General features: G+C 41.4%; 5 protein-coding genes across 16 annotated transcripts; 2 read left to right on the top strand and 3 right to left on the bottom strand.

Annotated features, from left to right (window-relative positions):
- Positions 1-4,835: 4,835 nt before the first annotated feature.
- On the bottom strand, positions 4,836-5,470 carry LOC111603042 (signal recognition particle 9 kDa protein). Its single transcript, XM_023320480.2, has 2 exons — positions 5,249-5,470; positions 4,836-5,188 (listed from the first exon to the last, which is right to left on the bottom strand). Exons 1-2 carry the CDS (start codon positions 5,387-5,389, stop codon positions 5,096-5,098), a joined length of 234 nt encoding a protein of 77 aa, XP_023176248.1. The 5' UTR covers positions 5,390-5,470; the 3' UTR covers positions 4,836-5,095.
- Positions 5,471-5,947: 477 nt separating this feature from the next.
- Positions 5,948-15,186, top strand: LOC111603041 (JNK-interacting protein 3). Of its 12 annotated transcripts, XR_002751648.2 has the most exons (17): positions 5,948-6,323; positions 7,876-7,896; positions 8,402-8,638; positions 8,703-8,858; positions 8,927-9,332; positions 9,481-9,585; positions 9,792-9,827; positions 10,279-10,296; positions 10,811-10,868; positions 10,935-11,113; positions 11,178-11,400; positions 11,470-13,122; positions 13,181-13,398; positions 13,467-13,661; positions 13,795-13,855; positions 14,044-14,121; positions 14,826-14,902. XR_002751648.2 is itself a non-coding variant. In XM_023320474.2 (16 exons), the coding sequence occupies exons 1-16, from the start codon at positions 6,222-6,224 to the stop codon at positions 14,827-14,829; spliced, it is 3,672 nt and encodes a 1,223-aa protein (XP_023176242.2). In that variant the 5' UTR covers positions 5,948-6,221; the 3' UTR covers positions 14,830-14,904. The 12 variants fall into 12 exon arrangements, 9 of the variants coding, with proteins under 9 accessions (XP_023176242.2, XP_023176239.2, XP_023176244.2 ...); XR_002751649.2 differs by lacking the exon at positions 7,876-7,896; XM_023320474.2 differs by lacking the exon at positions 14,044-14,121 and having other exon boundaries at positions 14,826-14,904.
- A 635-nt stretch (positions 15,187-15,821) lies between these two features.
- Positions 15,822-17,129, bottom strand: LOC111603065 (putative serine/threonine-protein kinase STE20-like). Its single transcript, XM_023320523.2, has one exon. It carries the CDS (start codon positions 17,067-17,069, stop codon positions 16,011-16,013), a length of 1,059 nt encoding a protein of 352 aa, XP_023176291.2. The 5' UTR covers positions 17,070-17,129; the 3' UTR covers positions 15,822-16,010.
- Positions 17,130-17,452: 323 nt separating this feature from the next.
- On the top strand, positions 17,453-18,907 carry LOC111603073 (transmembrane protein 43 homolog). The gene is made up of 2 exons (XM_023320532.2): positions 17,453-18,486; positions 18,611-18,907. Exons 1-2 carry the CDS (start codon positions 17,571-17,573, stop codon positions 18,820-18,822), a joined length of 1,128 nt encoding a protein of 375 aa, XP_023176300.2. The 5' UTR covers positions 17,453-17,570; the 3' UTR covers positions 18,823-18,907.
- An 11-nt stretch (positions 18,908-18,918) lies between these two features.
- On the bottom strand, positions 18,919-20,385 carry LOC111603074. The gene has a single exon (XM_023320534.2). It carries the CDS (start codon positions 20,022-20,024, stop codon positions 18,939-18,941), a length of 1,086 nt encoding a protein of 361 aa, XP_023176302.2. The 5' UTR covers positions 20,025-20,385; the 3' UTR covers positions 18,919-18,938.
- Positions 20,386-20,437: the final 52 nt, after the last annotated feature.

The raw sequence follows: 20,437 nt of genomic DNA, 5'->3' as shown, positions 1-20,437 counted from the left end.
TAAATAAAGTGCCAAAAATGCTTAGAGAAAATGATTTTATGCTGCGCACCGACAGCAAGCCCCGCCCCCCATCGAGAGGGGGGGCAGGCAGACAGACATTCACGAAGGCGACGCCGCAGCGCAAACATTTTAGTCGCCCAAAACGCTAATGGGTAAACATCTGCGTGAATGCGGTGAAGATCCAAAAGCTGAAGCTGAAGCTTGAAAACTTCAAAAGTTTGGAATTTGGAAGTTGAGCGCGTTTTGGGCGCGTTTAAAAACGCGCACGGAAATACCCAGTCGCGCGGGCGTTTGATTAGCGTACGATTTCATGTAGATTGCCAAATTGCTTTTTCCTAGATAAGCCCGATGCCCGATGCCTGCTGTTATAGTAAAAATATTTGATTTATCAATTTGCCGCTGCCACCTATCAAGATGGTATTAAGCTCTAATCATAGACGTTGATTTACCAACCGAAACCAGGCCAGCCTTCCAAACACCTTGTTATAAATAACCCAAGCCAAGCAAAAGTCATATATAATCATACATATACATATATATGTATAGCATGTACAATATTATTAACAATAATTATTGCCTGCCATATCTGATAGAAGGTTCAAGAGAGTTCCACTCTGATAGAGCATGACAAATCTGTTTGCCCAAGCGACTTGACTTGAATTTCAGTTTCCAATTAACGTGCGTACAGAATTATTATAAAGATAGACTTCTTGAAATTCGTATCGCCTGTAAAGTGATTCAATTATAATGAAATGAAATTTGTTTTCCTTATAGACATTGTGTCACCTTTGATATACTGATGAATGTTCTGCGTTACTAAGGCCACTCTTTGACGTCAAACAAAGTCCAGGTATTACAGGCATAGCCTCTTCCGGTTAATCACGCTTCGAGACCAGGAAGTACTGTGAAAACTGTTGTATGGGTCAGTGTTTAATAATAGTGGAGCTGATATAGCTGACATATATAGAGTAAATGATGACTGCTAATTATATCATATCATAAACAACAAGTTTTGTGTTGTTTGTTCAACAAAGAGTCGATTTCTCATAGACTGCAGATAGTCAGCAATCTTGATCTGCTCATAGACTAAAATTATATATACGCAAGCGCTTCAGCAATTATTTTAAAGCTTATCTCAAGAACAGTTATGAAACTACATAAAGTAATTCTAAATTTAGAGCTATAAGAGGCCTCAAAGTAATCTGTGAGACTTGCTCATGAATCACATAGTTATTTAACTGCTTTTAAACTTATCTTAAAAAGTTTATATAGCCCATATATAGCTCATTATATAAATAACTTTCAATTTATAGGAAAAAGAACTAATACAACTTATCTTAAATTTATTTTGGATACTCTAAACTCATGTGAGTTTCGGGTATCAGAGTTTTCTGAAAATGTAACAGAAAGCAGAAGGTATCTCTTAGTTTCACTTAAATCCATTGTATCTATTTCGTCACCCTATCAAAAGACTAAAATTCTATAAAAATCCAATCAAAATGATCTCAAAAACGTGTTGTTATAGTCTTTCTAGGTAGTTACTTTAGGAGAACACTCACATTTAACAATAAAAGGCTATTTAAAATTATCGTTGTTCAAGTTTGTCACTATCTGAAGATTGATTCAATATTAGTTCTAATGACACCCAACATTTTGGAAGCAGGCTGAGTCACGCAAATTTGGCATATCGCATTGGTCGGTCGGTCGGTCAATGAGCTTGCGTCAATAAGTTTGATCATTAATAAGCATTAACGTGCGATACGAGTCGTCATCCATTTGCACAACAAAGCGAACATTTCGAATGCCAATCGAGCCGCTTCAAAAAAGAAAAAGTTCCATCAAGAGAGTGTGTTTTGTATATCTCTATAGTGTATTGACTCAAAACGGTAGCCGCTCAACAGTGGCTAATGGTCATAATTAAGCTCGACTCTATTTGCATAAGTCGAGTGAACGACGCGACAGAAGCGAAACTCCGAGCAATGCAAACTTCAGCTAACTGCAAAGCGAACCGACTCCCAGCAATGGCTTCGTGCTACTCTCTAAAGTGTTCACTGTGAGCAGAGCATATCGAGTTTGACATACTTTGCGGCGCTTTTGAAGTGGGCAAATCCAAAGCATTGAAGAGCTTCAGTAAGATGGATGTCGCTCGAGGCTGCGAGCGACTCTGCTGCAGTTGCTTATGCCCAAACTCATCTCAGAAGTCAGCTTCGACAATGGTTGATTCTGATCAAGTTACTCTATGCTCGCTCAAAGAGTATATAGGCTTTCGGTCAATGCCTGCCACTTTGTCTATCAGCGAGTATGCAGCAGTCGTTAACACTCGCTTCTAACTTAACTAAGCCTTTGGGCATTCCCGCCTATGCTTAAGCCATTCCATTATTTACTAGTTCACTAAGAAAGTAGCGTATATTAGCTTTATCCCATGCCTGTCTTGCAGTCGCTCTGCCTGTCTGTCGCTCCATCTGTTTCAATCAATTCACAGCTAAACTACTTCTTAGTCTCTTTACAAATATGCCCTCTCTTTTGCCTGCTTGCTCTGCGAACGAGTATGACGCAGTCGCTACTTGCCCACCTCTGACTTATTGAAGCCTTGCGCAACTGTTTATTAAAGCAGGGCTTAACTTAACTTATTTCGTTGCACTTGCTCGTGGTCTTAATTTACAACTAATTGTCATATGACCGACTATCAATGACCGTAATTTATATAGTAGCTATAGATATCCATATATGGCAAAGAAATCTCAGGGATTTGTGCGCCTTGGACAGTTGGAAGACCCTGTCTAATTGCTAGCTAACTGTACTTAAATATCTTTATAATTGACGCCAGTGGGTGTCGTAAAATGCATCGCAGCGTAATACTAGTAGTAAGCATACCCAAGTCTATGGCACGAAAGCGTAAAGCCCCCGCCCCAATCAGACAGCCGCAACCACAGGCCCAACTGAACCACCCGCAATAAAAAGCATTTATGTTATTTGTCAAGTTTATCGTGGGTAACTCCACGTATGTAGAGTCTACTGTGTACGATGGGATAGCTGCAGCAGATTGTGCTTAAAATGCAAAATCTAAATGAATATGAAGCAGAGAAAGAGTTGGAAACCCTGAACCAACTGACTGGTAACAATTTTCTTAATAATGATTGGAATGGTAAGTACATGATCTATGTCTATTTATCAAATATCTCCCTTAATGAAGAGATATGCTCAAAAACATAAACTGGCTATAGTTTTTTGATCGATTTGATGAAAAATGTTATCGATTATTGGGAACAAAAGTTCTATGGGCTGGCTACAGAAGGATCAAGCTCTTATAGATTGCAATAACATCAGTTTATGCAGATTCACAGGGCCTCTGGACTCTATATGCTGATCAAGAATATATATAATATTTTTAAGCAAAGCCATGCCTCCATCTGGCAATTGGGATCTTTATCTATGTCTATATTTAGCCTTTATATGTGCTCTACGCTGTCAAGATTTTAGCCAAAATATCAGCTGTGTGGCCCACAGTGCACACTGTGCACCTAATTAAACTCAGTTGGTGGTGGTGTTACTTTATCGAGTTGTAACGATCGATTGAATGTTGCGTTTATGATTTTCAAATACCAGTAGCCGAAGCGCGACTGCACGCTCGTCTCATATGATATCATATAGTATATTATTATTTATTTGATTTGTTCGATTTTGATAGGTGGGCAAGCGCGCAGCAATTGTTGTGGCTTTTCAAATTTATGAGCCAAGAAGACAGTTTGTGGTTTACGATGTCATTGCATTTGCAGTTGATTATGATTGAGATTGTGTTTGAGATTGTGATTGTGATTGTGATTGCAATGAATGCACGGTAAACAACACATTCGAAAAGCTCAAACATCCGATAGTGAATGGACCCAGTGGCAAACAGAAGCCAAATGAGCTTGTCTACGGCCTTTGGGGCCGGAAATACGACAGGTGAGAAGATCTCTTCAGCGTCGGCTTCGACGTCCACTAATCAAAGCCGAGTGGCAGACGCTTGAGCTGCAACTGTAGGGTCTGTGACGAAGGCGATCAAAAGCGACCGCTCGCCATTCTGTGGGTCAAACAAACGTCGATGGATGCCTTAATCCAAAGTGGCTACTGAGTTGCCTAGTTGCAGGTACTTAGCTCTCATCTTCTGCATGGGCAAACACTTCTTATGGCATTTGGTCAACAACACTTTGGCTACTGATCTGCCTCCCTCTCTCTCTTTCTGTTTCGCTCTCTCTGAGTACTGTCTCTCTCATGATCTCATGATGCGAGGCATCAAACTCGCATTGCTGTCAATCTCCTGTGGCAAATAAACTCGAGTGGCTCATATGCAAATATTTAAATATTTACTCTCCGCTTATTAAGTGAGTAACAGCGGTCAGCGACTACAGCAGCAGCAGCAGCAACAGCATCAAAGTTCTTTCCTTCGCTCACGCACTCACCTTTACTGACTCACCTGTGCATTGACAGCTGTTTGTTTTGGCTGTTTAATCGCTTTAATGGCTAGGCAATTAACATTTTTCAACCAAAGTAGGCAGCCTCCAAAAACTTTCCAGCTAGCAAGTATAAAAAGTTGCACAAATATATGAAAACATTCTAATTTCATACAAAACTTCGTTTGAACTCATAACGGCTTTACAGCGCCCTCTACAGTTCGCTTTACGCTTTTCGACTATAGTGGTTAATCGATAACTGAAAAACAAGCACAATACATTTACTTATAAAAACACCATTTAATTTGTTTAAAGCATTTCATGGAAATGTGGACTAATTTCAATATGTCACCACAATGCAGCGAACTGCACACATTCACATTACAATAAATACAAAAGTATTATAAATTTTAAAAATACCACCGGCACCCTTTTTGGCTGGCTGCTGTGCACAGAGCTAACATTTATAACAATGTTATTTAAACAGTAAACTACTCTTGTTACCACATCTTAGCCTGCCGTGGGTCCAGTGCGCTTATGAACTAAACAAGTGTAGGATGAAACACACAGCAAGCGGTTCAGTTAACAACTACAAATAGTTTATATTGTTGTTGTTGTTTCATTTGATCCGAATTGCTGCCGTGGCCAGTTTGTTGCTTTAGCTATTCCTTGGATGCCATATGACCAACCAGATTGCTTGTGATTTTCTCAATTTTCTTCAAATCGGGCATGTTCTCCGCTTTATACTGCACACACTGCAAGCCAATACAATAATGTTAATTACAATGTATTTATTGGTCAGCAATATTTAATACCTTCACGTTGTCCGTCATTTTGAGCAGTAAGTGGCCCTTGTTGTGCACATATTTCATGGTGTATCGGCAGTTTTGTGGATTCGCCATATACATGTTCTCGGCGGCAATTTCAAAATCTTCCCAGTTTTTAACAAACACCATGATTTTTTATTTGTTAAATGCAAAGGCAAAAAATAAAACGAAATCGAAATCTAGCAACAACACAAACGTCAAAAGACAGCGTGTCAAAAACGTAATCGATCTATCGATAGTTGATGCATGTAATAGTTATTGTTATACGGTCACTTTGAGAGCGTAAGCCGTTTGTCAACACTGCAGTCATTTCTCATTCATCACGAAAATCGGTTGCTCGTCCGATGGTTCCACATATTTTATTGGAAAAATGCGCTAAAAACAGCGTGTTTTATTGATAAAAGTATTTAAAATTATAGTCCAGTATGTGGTTATTTGGTTGTTATAAAATATGTGTGCGACACTAAGCTAAAATGAGTGAAAAGCGTACGCGAAAAAATGAAAAGTAATCAAAAATACGTCGTAAATGGAGGGGGCAAGAGGCTGATGGCCAAACATAGCCACAGCGAAAAACGCAAATAAGTGACACGCAGAACGAGCAGAGAATGCAATTATATTAAAAATAATCAAGCTACATCTATAATACACAAAACAAAAACAAAACTCAGTGAGCGCTACGAAAACAAATAACAAATAAAACGAAAACTGCACCTGTATTGGTGAATATATGTATGCAAGTGCGTGTGCCTGTGTGGGTGCAGCACACTCAGTAGCTGGATAGTGTTTGTTGTTGCTGTTGTTGTTTGGGGTTGAATGCTGCATAACGCGTGACGTGTGACAACCCCATACACACACACACATACACATACACACACACACACATATTCACCCACACTCAAATGCGTAATTAGGAAGAGATACAAAATTGAGAGAGAGTCAAAGACCAACAACAACAATCAACATGATGGACAACGATGACACAATGCTCAACAATTGTGGACCACAGTCGGGCGCCGAAACGGTCTACGGCACCGAGGACAACAATATGGTCATGTCCGAGAAGGTATGCTTCATATTAAATGATTCATGCGGGCAACGCTATACGATAAGACATATTCATATCTCGGCAACAGATTATACGAAGTAGATAATTTGACATACTCCACAGGAAGTGCCACGCACAATCAGTATTACATATGTCTGCTACTTATCTATAACACAGTCCTTCTCTCTCTCTCTCTCTCTCTTACACTCGCTGACTTCGGCTTGTTTATTATGCATCAGCTGACTAGAGTCGCGAGTCATTGACATTCAGAAGTGCTGCCCGAAAAAGGAGTTCAAAAAGTGTCTGCAAAAAAGAGGGAGAGATAGGGAGTGAGCAAGAGAGCGAGTGGAAGTTGAGAATAGAAATCAATAAACCGTTCGTCTAATTTAATGTCGCCTCACGCAATTCGCTCACCAGTTTATTTTTATTTTTATGTTTCCCGTTTCACTTCATTCTCTCACTAACTGATGGTCCTTATATAAGCTCCATAGTCTTTAAAAAGGAAAGCTTATTATACCCCGCATATTTAGGCATGTTCTGTGTTATGTAGACTGAGCTGTGTACAGGGTAGCAGCTAGTCAAGCAGCACTTGCTTACTTATTTCTTTTCTGGCAATCAAAGCAGCGCCATTGATTTTTGCATTTTATCAGCTTCGCAAGGGTTTTAATCGGGCTGTCCTCAATGCAAATGCTGCGGGCATGAGCTCATCGAGCTTCCTCTCATGCCATAGGCCCTTTAGACAGCTGCCACTTGAACTACCTGTTAATTGAGTTAATATTGAGTTAGGTAATTTGACTCATTCAGGCGACTCCGTCACAGCTGTGAGACATACTTGTATTTACTTTCCAAAGCAACGGCTGCTGCTTTTGCTGCTCAGTAACAAAACTGGTTGTACTTCAAGCAATTTGAGAGCAGAAATAGCTTCAATACTTAGTGGTATACGATTGTTATAACCAACCATATGTATATATAGAGTTCAACCTTGAGGCTAAGAATATTTTATGCTGGCTTTAAATGCGGAAAAGCCAACCTTTATATAAAAAAATAATAAAACTATTTTTATTGATTTTGTATGTGCCTGAAGTTAGTCATTTTACATTTTAAAACACCAACCACGTATTTCATTTTTGTGCTATGGATCAGATTTATAACAAATAAATTAAAATAAAAAATAGTTTATTCAAGATATATTTTAACTAAAAAAAACTGTTATTCACATATAACGTAATATGCATTGAAGTTGAAAAGAAAAGCCGAATTTTACTTGGAAATGTTTACTTAAAAATATAAATTATTTGATTAACATAAAAAATATAAAGTATATATTCTTTCACTTATATTTATTTACTCATAATCTCATTGTCTGTTATTATAACATTCAACGTTATATCATCTTTAAATCATATATATAAATATATTATATTCGCACTCTCATTTTTCCCATTGGCTTTTGCACTTTGTGGGTTTCTCGATTTGTTTATTTATTTACCTTTATGTGTTAACTTTAATTTTGTTAAACCTGAGTTTTTTATATATGTGCCCATTTCTCTTCTTTTTCTTTCTCTTTCAGAATGGAGAGGTTGTCAGCATCGTGAGTTTTAAATTTTGTTGGTTCTTTTTGTTTTTTTGATACTTTGTTGTCTCACTTAAAACGTTCAACTAAACGCACGATTTTTAATTTGTTTACATATTATTTTTCCTATCTCACTTTTAATTTGTTACGCCTTGCACTTAGCTTAAGTTTTTTATTGGTTTTTTTACTAACCGAATGGCATGGGAAGTTTTAAACTTTGACCTTTCAAGCTTTCCCATTGTCTGCTCTTACCTAACCATCTTGTGGGCCAGCGCGGGGTCTGGCAACGCTTAAGCCTGCCTTTCATTGGGCTTTCATTCGCGTTTTCAAGTGTTCCATTCATAAAACAAAGCAGCCGCAAACCGCAATTATGATAGGTTTTAATTAAGCCATTTAAAGTGCGCTCATCTCTCACTCTGTCTATTTCTATATCTCTCTTACTCGCACTAACTTTGTCTTGCTCTTGTTGTTATTGCCGTTGGCTTGGCATTTAATGTTGATGCACTCTCTCTTCATTTCACAGGTGCAGCAGCTGGCTGGCAGCATTTACCAGGAGTTCGAGCGAATGATCAATCGCTATGATGAGGATGTGGTTAAGAACTTGATGCCTCTGCTGGTAAACGTGCTGGAGTGCCTAGATGCCTCCTATCGCATCAATCAGGAACAGGATGTGGAGTTGGAGCTGCTGCGCGAGGACAATGAGCAGCTGGTTACACAATACGAACGCGAGAAGAGCGCACGCAAGCAGTCCGAGCAAAAGGTGAGTGTCTCAATGCTCAAAGCTCAACTGTAATCAACAATTAATTAAACATTCCACTCAACAGCTGCTGGAAGCGGAGGACCTGGCCGAGCAGGAGAACAAAGAGTTGGCCAGCCGTCTGGAGTCCCTGGAGAGTATTGTGCGCATGCTGGAGCTAAAGCACAAGAACAGCGTCGAGCATGCCAGTCGCCTAGAGGAGCGTGAAGCAGACCTTAAGAAGGTGAGTACTCAGACAGCCATCATAGAACAGTTGTTGACCTTTGCTTATTCCACATTTGCAACACACAGGAGTATGCCAGGCTGCACGAGCGGTACACGGAGCTGTTCAAGAACCATGTGGACTATATGGAACGCACTAAAATGTTAATGGGTTCGACGCACTCACAAATGAGCAATGCCTCTGATCGCATGGAGGTGAGTCGGGCACGACTCAATCCAGTCGCACGCAGCTCGGGGCCCGTCTCCTATGGCTTTGCCTCTCTGGAGAACTCTGTAATGCTGGACACGGAGACGATTTGCAGCGTGGGCAGCCAGTCGGATGATTCGGGACCGCCATCGTTGCAGAACGAACTAGAAAGTTTGGCTGGCACCGTCGAGCGCGGCGCAGCAACAGATGCGCTGCAGCAACAGAACCAGGCCACCTCACCGCAGAGTCCCGATATGAGTCCCGTTGTGCCAAATGTGCCCGCAAATGGTAGGTGGAGGCGTCTACCAGCTGGCTGAACCTTTAGCTAACCTGCAACTCTACTAATTTTCCAAACAATATTCTATTTTCTTTTGTGTTTGTGTTAACTTCACTAAAAACGAATCCACACTTAAAACAAAACCCAAACCCAACCCAGTTGGTCGTTCGACCACCAAGAAGGAGCAACGCTCGGACAACAATCTGTACCAAGAGTTGTCCTTCCAGGATAACGAAGAGAGCGAAGAGAATGAGATTGTTACAGGTAAGCAGTGGATACCTGATGTTCAGTTTAAAGCACGTTTGCTTCAAAGTTTCTCAAAAACTTTTTCTTTTTTCTCTTATCTCTTTCCATTACTATCTGTGCGCACACACACATACACACACCACCAAAACAAATGCACACACACACAATGGGACTCAATGGCAACTTGTCTCACACTCTTTCTGTGTCTCTCTTTCCCGTAACAGGCAGCTGGGTACATCCCGGAGAATATGCATCCTCAGGTAGGTACCACACACAAGACCAACTCCAAGAACAACAACAACAAACTCCACCACCAACACCATATAATTCCTACATATATGGATTCATCTATATAACCTGTAAATACATTAAATATCATACGATAATCGACTGATACAAAAAATAAGATATAGAAAAGATCATGTAGAATACAACGGATACTCTAGCGAAACGTGTTTTGTGATATGTGTTGGAATTGATGTGCTCGAGATACTGTTGTCACCATATTGCAAAGCCTAATAAAAATTATCATATTTATTGACCTCTAATGAAATTTCAAATTTCTCTTTTTATGCCAAAACCAATTTACTTATTCCAAACATCCCTTTCCCCTATTTTCCACAAAAAAAAATACACAACAAATCTTTTTGTACAAATATCAAACACACTATACACCGACACCTACAACAACAACAACAAAAACTATCAAAGCTAACGACAACTATTTCGGTAAGTTTTCTCGTGCGTCACGATATATCTTTAAACATAGTTTCTATCTATTGTAAAGTCTCTGGCTATGTAAGTAGTGTCCCTAGTTTTTCTCTCTTCAAACTTCAGTTGTACTTTCACTGGTGTTAGTGGATGATCTAGACCTGATCTTCCGGGTGCCCGGGTTAATCGAATCTTATTGGTTTTAGTTTTCATATTTAAATACCCTGTTCTATGGATAGATGTTTTTTTGGTTCAGGTTTTGAGTTTAATTTCGATGTACATCAATTTTGTTTTACTTAATTCATGTTTCTCGTTTTTTCATTAATGTCATGCTTGTTATTTCACCCAGTTAAGTTCCACTTACGATCCACATACATATATAGTCTGCATACTTAGTTAGTTTCATTTGTTTTCATGCTATTTACTGACAATTCAATTATTTCTTACGTTCCACATCATATCCATTTGCGTTCCACAAAATAGAATGCGTGCTTTAGCTAACTTACTAACGGTTTTATGAATACTTTTGCAGGTATGGGCAAAGAAGTAGAAAATCTTATCATGGAGAATAATGAGCTGCTAGCAACCAAGTAAGTTTTAACTAGACATAAATTAAAGTAATCAAGCGACATATCAATCAATCAAAACCCACACAGAAATGCACTCAACATTGTCAAGGATGATTTGATTGTCAAAGTGGATGAGCTGACGGGTGAAATAGAAATAGTGCGTGAGGAGCTGAATGCGATGCAGCAGTCGCGCACGAAGCTGAGGCAGCGCATCAGCGAGCTGGAAGATGAGCTGAAGAAGACCAAGGAACAGGTGAAACAACAGAGTAAGCTGCTCCAGTCCCACTCACATTTGCACAGCTAATCATAAAATTTCAATCAATCTGACAGACACCGAGCAGGAGGAGAATGATGTGCCGCTGGCGCAACGTAAGCGATTCACGCGTGTCGAAATGGCCATGGTGCTGATGGAGCGCAATCAGTACAAGGAGCGACTAATGGAGCTGCAGGAAGCGGTACGCCTAACCGAAATATTGCGCGCCTCGCGCACAGTCGACAACTTGGATAAGAAGTCGAAACAAAGCATTTGGAAATACTTTAGTAATCTTTTTACGTAAGTTTACTACATATATTTCCAACTATCTACTGAGGGGTATTAAACGTTTATTTACTTTCCTAACAGCCCCTCCAACCGTCCGACGGAACGCGTCGCTGATGGTCTTGGAGGGGGGCCGATGTTTCGTCACACAGGCGGAGGAAGTCCTGCCCACAGCCATGGATCACCCAGCCGTGGAGGAAGCGACAATCGCCTTGCCCTAGCCGGTTCACAGCCGCCGCCGCATCCGGCCAGCGCCGGTCTTGCCAACGCACTAATCATGGCCAAGGACTATGCTGAGGAGGGGGCCTCAGAGCGCATCAGTGCCAGGCGGCGTGAGCAATACAGACAGCTGCGTGCTCATGTGCAAAAAGAGGACGGACGTCTGCATGCATATGGCTGGAGCTTGCCTATCAACAAGACCAATCAGGATGCCAATCCGAATCGCCATTCAGGCGGTGTACCTGTGCCCGTCTACTGTAATCCCCTGGCGGAGGCATCGCCGCACATGAAAGTGTTTTGTGCGGCAGGGGTCAATCTGCAAGGTGGCTTCACAAAGGATGGCCAATCGCTTATACCCGCCGATTCGCCCTATGCGCCACACTCGACGCTCAAAATAGCAGAGATAACCAGTCCAACGGCCGAACAGAGCGCCGAGGCGCTGGATCGCCAAATGGCGCGTGCCAGCCTTGAGACTCTGGAGCCCGAGACACAGCTCAGTTCGTTTGTATGGATCTGCACCAGCACACATGCCGCAAGTACGGTCAGTGTGGTAGACGCGAATCAATCGGCCACTGTGTTGGATGCTTTTCCCATATGTGCGTCGCATCTGCTATGCATTGCCTCTGTGCAGGGCGCCATGGAGAGCGACTATGCGTTGCTGGAACAATCGGAAGTGGTCAAGGCAGGTGAGATGCTGCAGCGGCCAGGTGAAGGTACCGAGCTGTGTGGCAAGGTGGAGTTCGTGCGTGTGCGACCCAAATCGGATCAGAACAGCAACAGCAAGCAAAACTCACAAGAGGCGGAGGAGGTGCCCGCGACAATTACAGTCGTGGGCGTGGCAGAGGCCAAAGAGGCTACTGAGAAATCGAATGAGCAGCTGCCCGCCGTTGATGCAACCGAGCCTTTGGGCAATGTGGAGGCTATAAAGATACGCCAAGCGCTGCCGGGTGCACCGCAGCGACTCTCCTCCAGCAACGTGGACAACAGCAATAATCATGTCAACAATAACAACAGCAGCAGCAATAATGTGCAATTCAGCATCAAATCTTTAAATCCCATACTGGGCACCAAAGAGCGCGATGAGCCGTTGATGAGCTCGGTGGGACCCACCATGTGGATGGGCGCCCAGGATGGTTGGCTGTATGTGCACAGCAGTGTGGGCCGTTGGCATGAGTGTCTGCACAAGGTGCTCCTGCCCGATGCTGTGCTGGCGATTGTGCATGTGGAGTCGCGTGTTGTTGTTGCGCTGGCCAATGCTCAGTTAGCCGTGTTCCGCCGCCAAACAGACGGCCAATGGGATCTGAATAGTTATCACCTGGTTACGGTCGGTGATCGCAATCATTCGATACGTTGCCTCTGTGTGGCCGGCGAGCGCATTTGGGCTGCGCATCGCAACAAGATCTTCATTGTTGATCCCATATCGCTAAACATTGTGCACTCGCTGGACGCGCATCCCCGCAAGGAGAGCCAGGTGCGCCAAATGGCGGCAACAGGTGCCGGCGTTTGGGTATCCATACGGTAAGGTAGCTTCATCAATTCGAAAACTATTTAATCCAACTGATTGTCTCTTGTACAGCCTGGATTCCACACTGCGCCTATATAATACACATACATTTGAGCACAAACAAGATGTGGATATTGAGCCCTATGTGTCCAAGATGCTGGGCACTGGCAAGCTGGGCTTTAGTTTTGTGCGCATCACAGCGCTGATGGTGTCCTGCAATCGGCTCTGGATAGGCACCAGCAATGGCGTCATCATATCTGTGCCGCTGGCGGAGGTGCAGCAAAAGTCATGTGAGCTGAGCTTCTGCATCCATTTATCTACACTATTATTAAAGCTGATTTATTCTTATTGCTTCCAGCTGATCCACATGGTCACATGCCTTTGTGCTGCATGGCCAATGCTCAACTGTCCTTCCATGGCCATCGCGATGCGGTGAAGTTTTTTGTGTCGGTGCCCATGCTCCAGCAGCCGAATGGCACGCTCACCTTTACCAACAAGCGACCCGACATGTTGGTTATGTGCGGAGGCGAGGGCTATATTGATTTTCGCATAAGTAAGTGGAGTCAGTGGCCGTCCAAGCTCTAGCTAAACAATTGGCCAGCCCTAAAAGTCAGCGATCTCTTATCTAACTAAACATCTATATATAAATGCAGTATATAGTATAATCGTTCCATATTCCTCTGCAGGACATGAAAAATACGATGCTAGTGATAATGCAGCGCATTTGATAGTTTGGAAAGTCGATACGTAAGCTTTGCTTTTCATTTTGATTTTGAATTTAAAACATTTTTGATTTGCGCCGTTTACGTAATTCTTATCGTTATTTTGTTTTTAATAATAATGTTTTTATTTCTATTTTTGCTTAGTTTTGCATTGTTGTGTATTTGTTGACTTAATTGCATTTTCTTTTTGTTTAACCTTTGCCGGCCGTGTAGTACCTTCAATTTGTAGTGCTCCGCGCAGCGACCTGCCCATGGGCCGACAATCTAATTGGAATGCAGCATTTGTCTAAGGTTTATCGATATTTATGTTCAATATTTTGTTTTCCTTCATTTCTGTTTACCACGTTTTACAACCTTCAAAAAAGTTGTCTGTGCACTATTTGTAACCATGTTCCAATGAACTCCACAACCCAGTTCACATGTGTGGAGTAAGCTGTAAACTGTGCTCTTTGGTGTCCTTGTGAATTGTCCTTCTGATGTGTTACCTAAAAACCAAACAAAGCCTAATACGGGATATAAATATCTACGTGTTGTACATACGATTCTTTATCTAACTTTCATTTGCGGTTCTTCAACTTTTGGTTGTAGTTTACCAATTGAATCTTTTAATGCCTTTTAATATTTCTTTTATTTTTGGTTAATAATTTTAAATTAAATTTATAATTTTTATATATATTTTTTTGCTTAATATTCCTTTACATTGCTATTTTACAAACTACCAAATAAACCGCGCACTCTCACTAAAATATTATATAAAAAAGGCAATTACTAATCAAAAACTAAATAATATATTAAATAAATATAATTCTTGATCCAGTTGCGCAGCTATATAAATATATCTAAAGTGATATGGATGCTGCATAGTTTTAAAAGCTTTTGTACATTATCTAAAATCAAGTGAAAATCTCTAGTAGTTTTGTCGCAGCAGCACTCACTAAGTGTACATACATGTATATATATTCCTGATCTACTAACTATACTATTTGCCTTTTCAGATGATAATGACATGGAGAACAGTATTCAACTGGAACCAAATCAAACAATCGAAAATCGAGGCGATAAAAGTTATTTGATTGTGTGGCATGTTAGTCAGCGTTAAAACTAATTTGTTTCTAAGTAATATACAAGTTATGCATATATAGTATATATATAGACATTTACAAATCCGACCCAAGCAGTTAAAAGTTTTGCAGGCTAAAAGAAAAACCAGAAATCTTTACCTTAATTTAGTTTTTAAAGTTCCCAACTTATTTACAGTACAATGCGTCCGAGCATTGCCAAGAGCATAATATATATTTAATTGGATAACAACCGATTTAGGTTAGTCAAAGAGACTTGTGCTAATACTTATGCTTCACATACTAGCTTCATATATATATATATATATTAATATTTAAAAAAATTAACCTAAATGTTATTTAACAGTGATAGCTCGCTATATAACTCAATGATATATATAAAGTATATATATATATAAAAATTTGTACATTTTATGCGAAAGTTATGTTTTTTTATACATATGTCCAAATACCTTAAACAAAACTAAAGATCCCGTTTAAAGCAATTTGTGCGTGATTTTTTTATCCAAAAAATTAGTTAATTTTTATTTAAAGTTACATATTCAAAAAGCAATTTCTAATTTAGATATTTGTTAAATAATTTTAATTTTTAGTTGAACAGATTACGCCTAATTGTTATTAATTTGTTTAATAATACGTAATAAACGAAAACAAGACCAACATTTCGATTATTATTATTTATTTATTTGTGTATTCCTAGAGGCAAAAAGTGATATTTATAGTTTTGGATTTTGTTGACTTTTTAAGCACAGATATTTACAAGGTTTTAAATATGGCATAACTAAGCGAACTTACGCATTAGCTTTGGCTGGAATCGAGCAACTATATAATGGATAAATATAACACCAGATTATGTACTGTAAATAAAGCCACAATTTAAAATATTTAGTAAATTATGTGAAATAAATTATGGATATCAATGGAATTTCTTGGCTTGGTAAAAGGAGAGATATTTTATAGGGTGGAATATCTAGAATTACAGCATAGCTAGCATAATACCCTATGCTTAGATTATAAATGCTTGCTAAGATTCACTCAACTTTTATTTTATCTAAAATCAGTTTTTTTTATTTATCTTATTTATATATCTTATATTAAAGTTCATTCAAAATTCCATTGTACATCTTCTCGGCATTCCTGTGCATGATCATCGGGTGGTGCAATGATTTCGACACCATCATCCTCTCGTGTGGAAATGGTGTCTACGTCGGAGCGACATTTCTTGATGTGATCCGTGATGGAGGCGTGTCTGCATTGCTTGAAGAATGCATGGGTCATCAGCTTCTTGGCGCTCCAACGATTCTCGGCACTGCGATTCAGACAAATTTCCACAAATTGATGGAAATCATCGGAGAGCACACGTTGGCTAAAGATATCGTAGGTTCTGCGGCTTGTTGCATTCTCGAATGGGACTTTTCCCTGATCATCCAGGAGCATGGTATACGTCGATCTATCCAATAGGGAGGGCACATTTCCACGTATTTTCTCTGTGTACATGAGTGTAGGTTGGGTCTCGAAATATGGTTGAATACCGTTAGCCAGCTCACATGCCGTTATGCCCACGGAATAGATATCCGATTTCTCTGTAAATCCATGTACATTTTGATCCAAAACTTCCGGTGCAGCCCAATTTAGATTCTTCTCGTGGGAGATGCCATGCAGGACGGGTTTCTTCTTGCCATGTTTTATAAAGCTACGACTCTCATGAAAATTAGATAATACTGCCTTATTGCTGTCCAATAGTATGTGCAGAGCTCTCACAGATCCGTGAACAAAATCATTCGAGTGTATGTACAAAAGGGCGGCGAGGACATCCTTGAATATCAGCGCAATCAGAGCTTCTGGAAAGCCGTTCTTGAATATACTTTTAAGCAGGAGCTGACATGTGCCAAAGCACATATACGGATGTAGCACATATACATCGGTATCCACAATGAAACTATTCAAAATCTTATTGATATTTGGATGATTGAATTGTCGACAACATTGAATTTCGGCAAAAAGTCGCTTTAACTCGACATCATCTTCCACTTCCAGTGAATACTTTTTGACAACTATCACACGATTGTTGACTGTACAGTTTGCCTTGTACACCGAACAGAATTTGCCATGCTTAAATGCTTTTGTAAATTGATAATCAGTTAAACTATTGCTACACATTCTTGTTACAATTTGTAGTAATTTTTTTGTCGAGTGTTCGAATTTCGAACAGCTGACATTGACAGCTGTGCCTCGATAAACGGCGTGGCTTTTGTAAATAGGCGACCTGTTTTTGCGCGCAATTATAGTATGCTTACGAATTATGTATATTTCTATTGGAAATGCTATAGATAAAATTGATAATGAGGTAAAATATTGATACTATTATAAACTCGTAGTAATATTTGTGCATCGTTTAAGGTGCGAATTTCAATCAGCTGTTGTTTAATGAAGGCGTTAGCTTTACAAATGGGCGGCCTGCGACTACGCAGAATTGTATTGACCGCAGGAATTTTGTTTCTCTATTCGAACAGCTGACGTTAACAGATGTTACCTGATGAACGGCGTCAGCTGTGCAAATTGACAGCTTGTGACTGTGCACAATCGCAAAGGCGAATATTCGAACACAGCAAATGATGCTGTTTATTTCTATTTTAAATGAAGTAATTTAAAACATTGAACATGGCCACGTTAAGCGACACCTTTCGTACCAACTGGCTGATTGCAACCTTTGGCCTGGGCTTATTTGTCGCCGGCTCTGTTGTGCTCTACTGGAACGAAGGAAGAGCGGTACACACGATGTTGGCTTTGGATGAGGCTTACGCAGACATCTATTCTATGCAGTTTACCGAGGAGGAGCAGGAGATGAGCTTTGAAAATCGTATTGTACATCTATCAGGGCCGATCATATGTGGAGAGCCGCTCACCGAGCCCGACTACAATATACAGTTAATGGCAGTGAAACTAAGGCGCCGCGTTCAAATGTACCAATGGGTGGAGGAGACAGTGGAGCACAATTTCGGCGAAACTGTGGGCACAGAGTCGGACACACGCAGCTATTACTATACACGAGAATGGCGTGACAAGATTGTGGAGTCGCGCCACTTCTACAATCCTCATGGTCATACGAATCCACAACGTTTCCCCATCGAAAGCGCCGTTCAAGTGGCCGATGCGGTTTACATAGGCAAATATGAGCTGGGGCCAGCTGTGAAGAACAAGTTCAACAACTACCATGAGCTGACCTCGGATATAAGGCCGGACGACAGTGGTATCAAGCTGCATCTGGGTCTGTACTATCACACCAGCGATGTGTTCAATCCAGAAGTCGGCGATCTTCGCCTGCTCTTCACCTACGCTGGACTGGAGGGCGAACTCTACAGCGTGGTGGGTCGCTTGCAAGGCAACAAAGTGGAGCCCTATGTCACTAGTCGTGGTGTGCATGTGCTGCTCGTCTACCCAGGCGAGATTAGTGCCCTGGAGGTATTTCGACTGGAGTACAGGACGCAGGTGCTGCATACCTGGTGGTGGCGTTTCATAGGCTGGCTCCTGATTTTCTTTGGCGTCAGCTGCAATACAAAGCTGCTGAGGGTTGTCTGTGAGTAGACGAGATAAGGATAACTAAAATAATATATATTTATATATTTCTACATATTTTCTAGCATACAGATATTAACTCTATATATATATTTAATAATCTAATTTCCGCTTCTCTCTTGCAGTGCTCCGTGTGCCTTTGTTGATTGGCTTGGCGCCCGATTCTCACTATCCGATAACTGGGAACTTTTTGATCGCCTTTTCGCTCTCGTTGACGATTGCCGCGGTGGCCTGGATACTGCATCGTCCTGTGATTGGGGCCTGCCTGTTCCTGGCGGGCGCCTCGCCCTACGTTTGGCTAACGCGCAATCTCGTGGATTATCAGCGAATGGATTAATCCGTTATGTTCTCGTAACTATTTACACATAACTTACTTGTTTTAGTGCCATCAATGTCAATAAAAAACTGAATAACACTTAAAAGCTAATTGCATTGCTAATCCTAATCCTAATTCTAGAACTCTCGTATGCCCGGATTTGTTGGTTCGCTTAGCTTCGCCTTGGGCGTCGATTCAGAGGAGGTGTGCACACTGGGACTTTGCGATTTATCCTGCTCCTCGTGGCAGGCGGCCGGCTCCTCGAAGCGTACGTAGGGCTCAAAGCTATTGTTGATCTGCACAGAGCCTCGATGCAGGTTATTGGACTCCGCCTCGAAGAGTATCTCATTGATGAATCTCTCGGCGAGCAGACGCTGTTCCCGGGGCAGGCGCTTTAGCTTGTATGTCCAGGTGCGCGAAATGGACTCCTCCTCAGGATAGGTACCCGCTAGATACTCGCAGGCTATATTCAGCAGCTCATCCGTGTTGTGAGTGCTCACTGTAGTAGTAGTGGCAGCCGAAGAATTGTTACCGCTGCTACTGCAGGGCGGGGTCTGCCTTGCTCGCTTTGCTGTTATTGAATAGTCGGGCTGCTGGTGCATTAAACCCGCTCCCCCAGCTGGTGGTGGCGGTGGTGGTGGCAGCGGATCCACCTTTTGTACATGACCAAACGATTTGTGAAACATCTCCGAGATGTTGGGCGTTTGACCCACTGCACTGCGATAAGAATAATGCAAGGAGGAGGCGCTGCTGCCACTACTATGCTCCATGAAGGATGCCGTCGAGCTGGAGTTTTCGTTGAAGGAGAAGCTGGGCTCGTTCTTGAACGTAGGATTTACCGCGAGAAACTTCTCTGTGTTCCTTAGGAAGTCCAGCTCCTGAAAGGTCCAACAACGTGGCGTATGCAAGCTGCCAGTTCGCATGGCGCTCTCCACGACCTTCAGCTCTTTGCGATAATTTGTGCGGAGCGTATTGATCTTTTTTTTCACGTCCTCAACGGTCGCATCACGTTTTAAATAATGGTAAATGGGCACCAGGCGCTGGTACGCCTCTGCCCGCTTCTCTCGATTCGTGTAATCCCGCAGAGAAGTGTCCCACAGGACGGGCATATCCCGATATGTCTGTATGAAGGCGCGCAGATAATGACGATTCTCCTCGGCTCCGGACATTATTTTAATGCTGTGCGTCGGCTGCTGCGGCGGCGGCGGCGGTTGATGGAGCATTATTTGTTATTCAAAATCCACTTTCAAACACTCCCTCTAAAAGGGCGGTAAAAATTTACCAAAATAAAAACAAAAAGAAAAACAAACGAATTTGCTTTTTCTTCTGCGTGCAAGTGAAAAAATGACAAAGTTATGTATGGACCTATTGACGAAATGTCAGATTGCTGTAGTTGTGTTAGTGGTGGTGGTTTGTTTGACAGATTGCTGGGCATATTGCTGCATTGACGTAACTGCGCTTGTGTGTGTGACGTCACAGCAACAAGTGTTGTTCGCGCTGAAGTTTTAATTTTACTGCGTGTGGCAACACTGTTCCGCCAATCGACTGATAGCTCTCAGCGATAATAAGTTTACAAGAAGGCAGTGCCATTTTGAGTATAACATTAACACTGTGTTTAAAAGGTGCGGCGTTACAG

The sequence above is a fragment of the Drosophila hydei genome, unplaced genomic scaffold (genome assembly GCF_003285905.1).
Source record: "Drosophila hydei strain 15085-1641.00,03,60 unplaced genomic scaffold, DhydRS2 tig00000001-arrow-pilon, whole genome shotgun sequence".
Taxonomy (NCBI): Eukaryota; Metazoa; Arthropoda; class Insecta; order Diptera; family Drosophilidae; genus Drosophila; species Drosophila hydei.
Note: the sequence above shows the minus strand (reverse complement) of the source record. Positions and strands in the feature narration are given on the sequence as shown.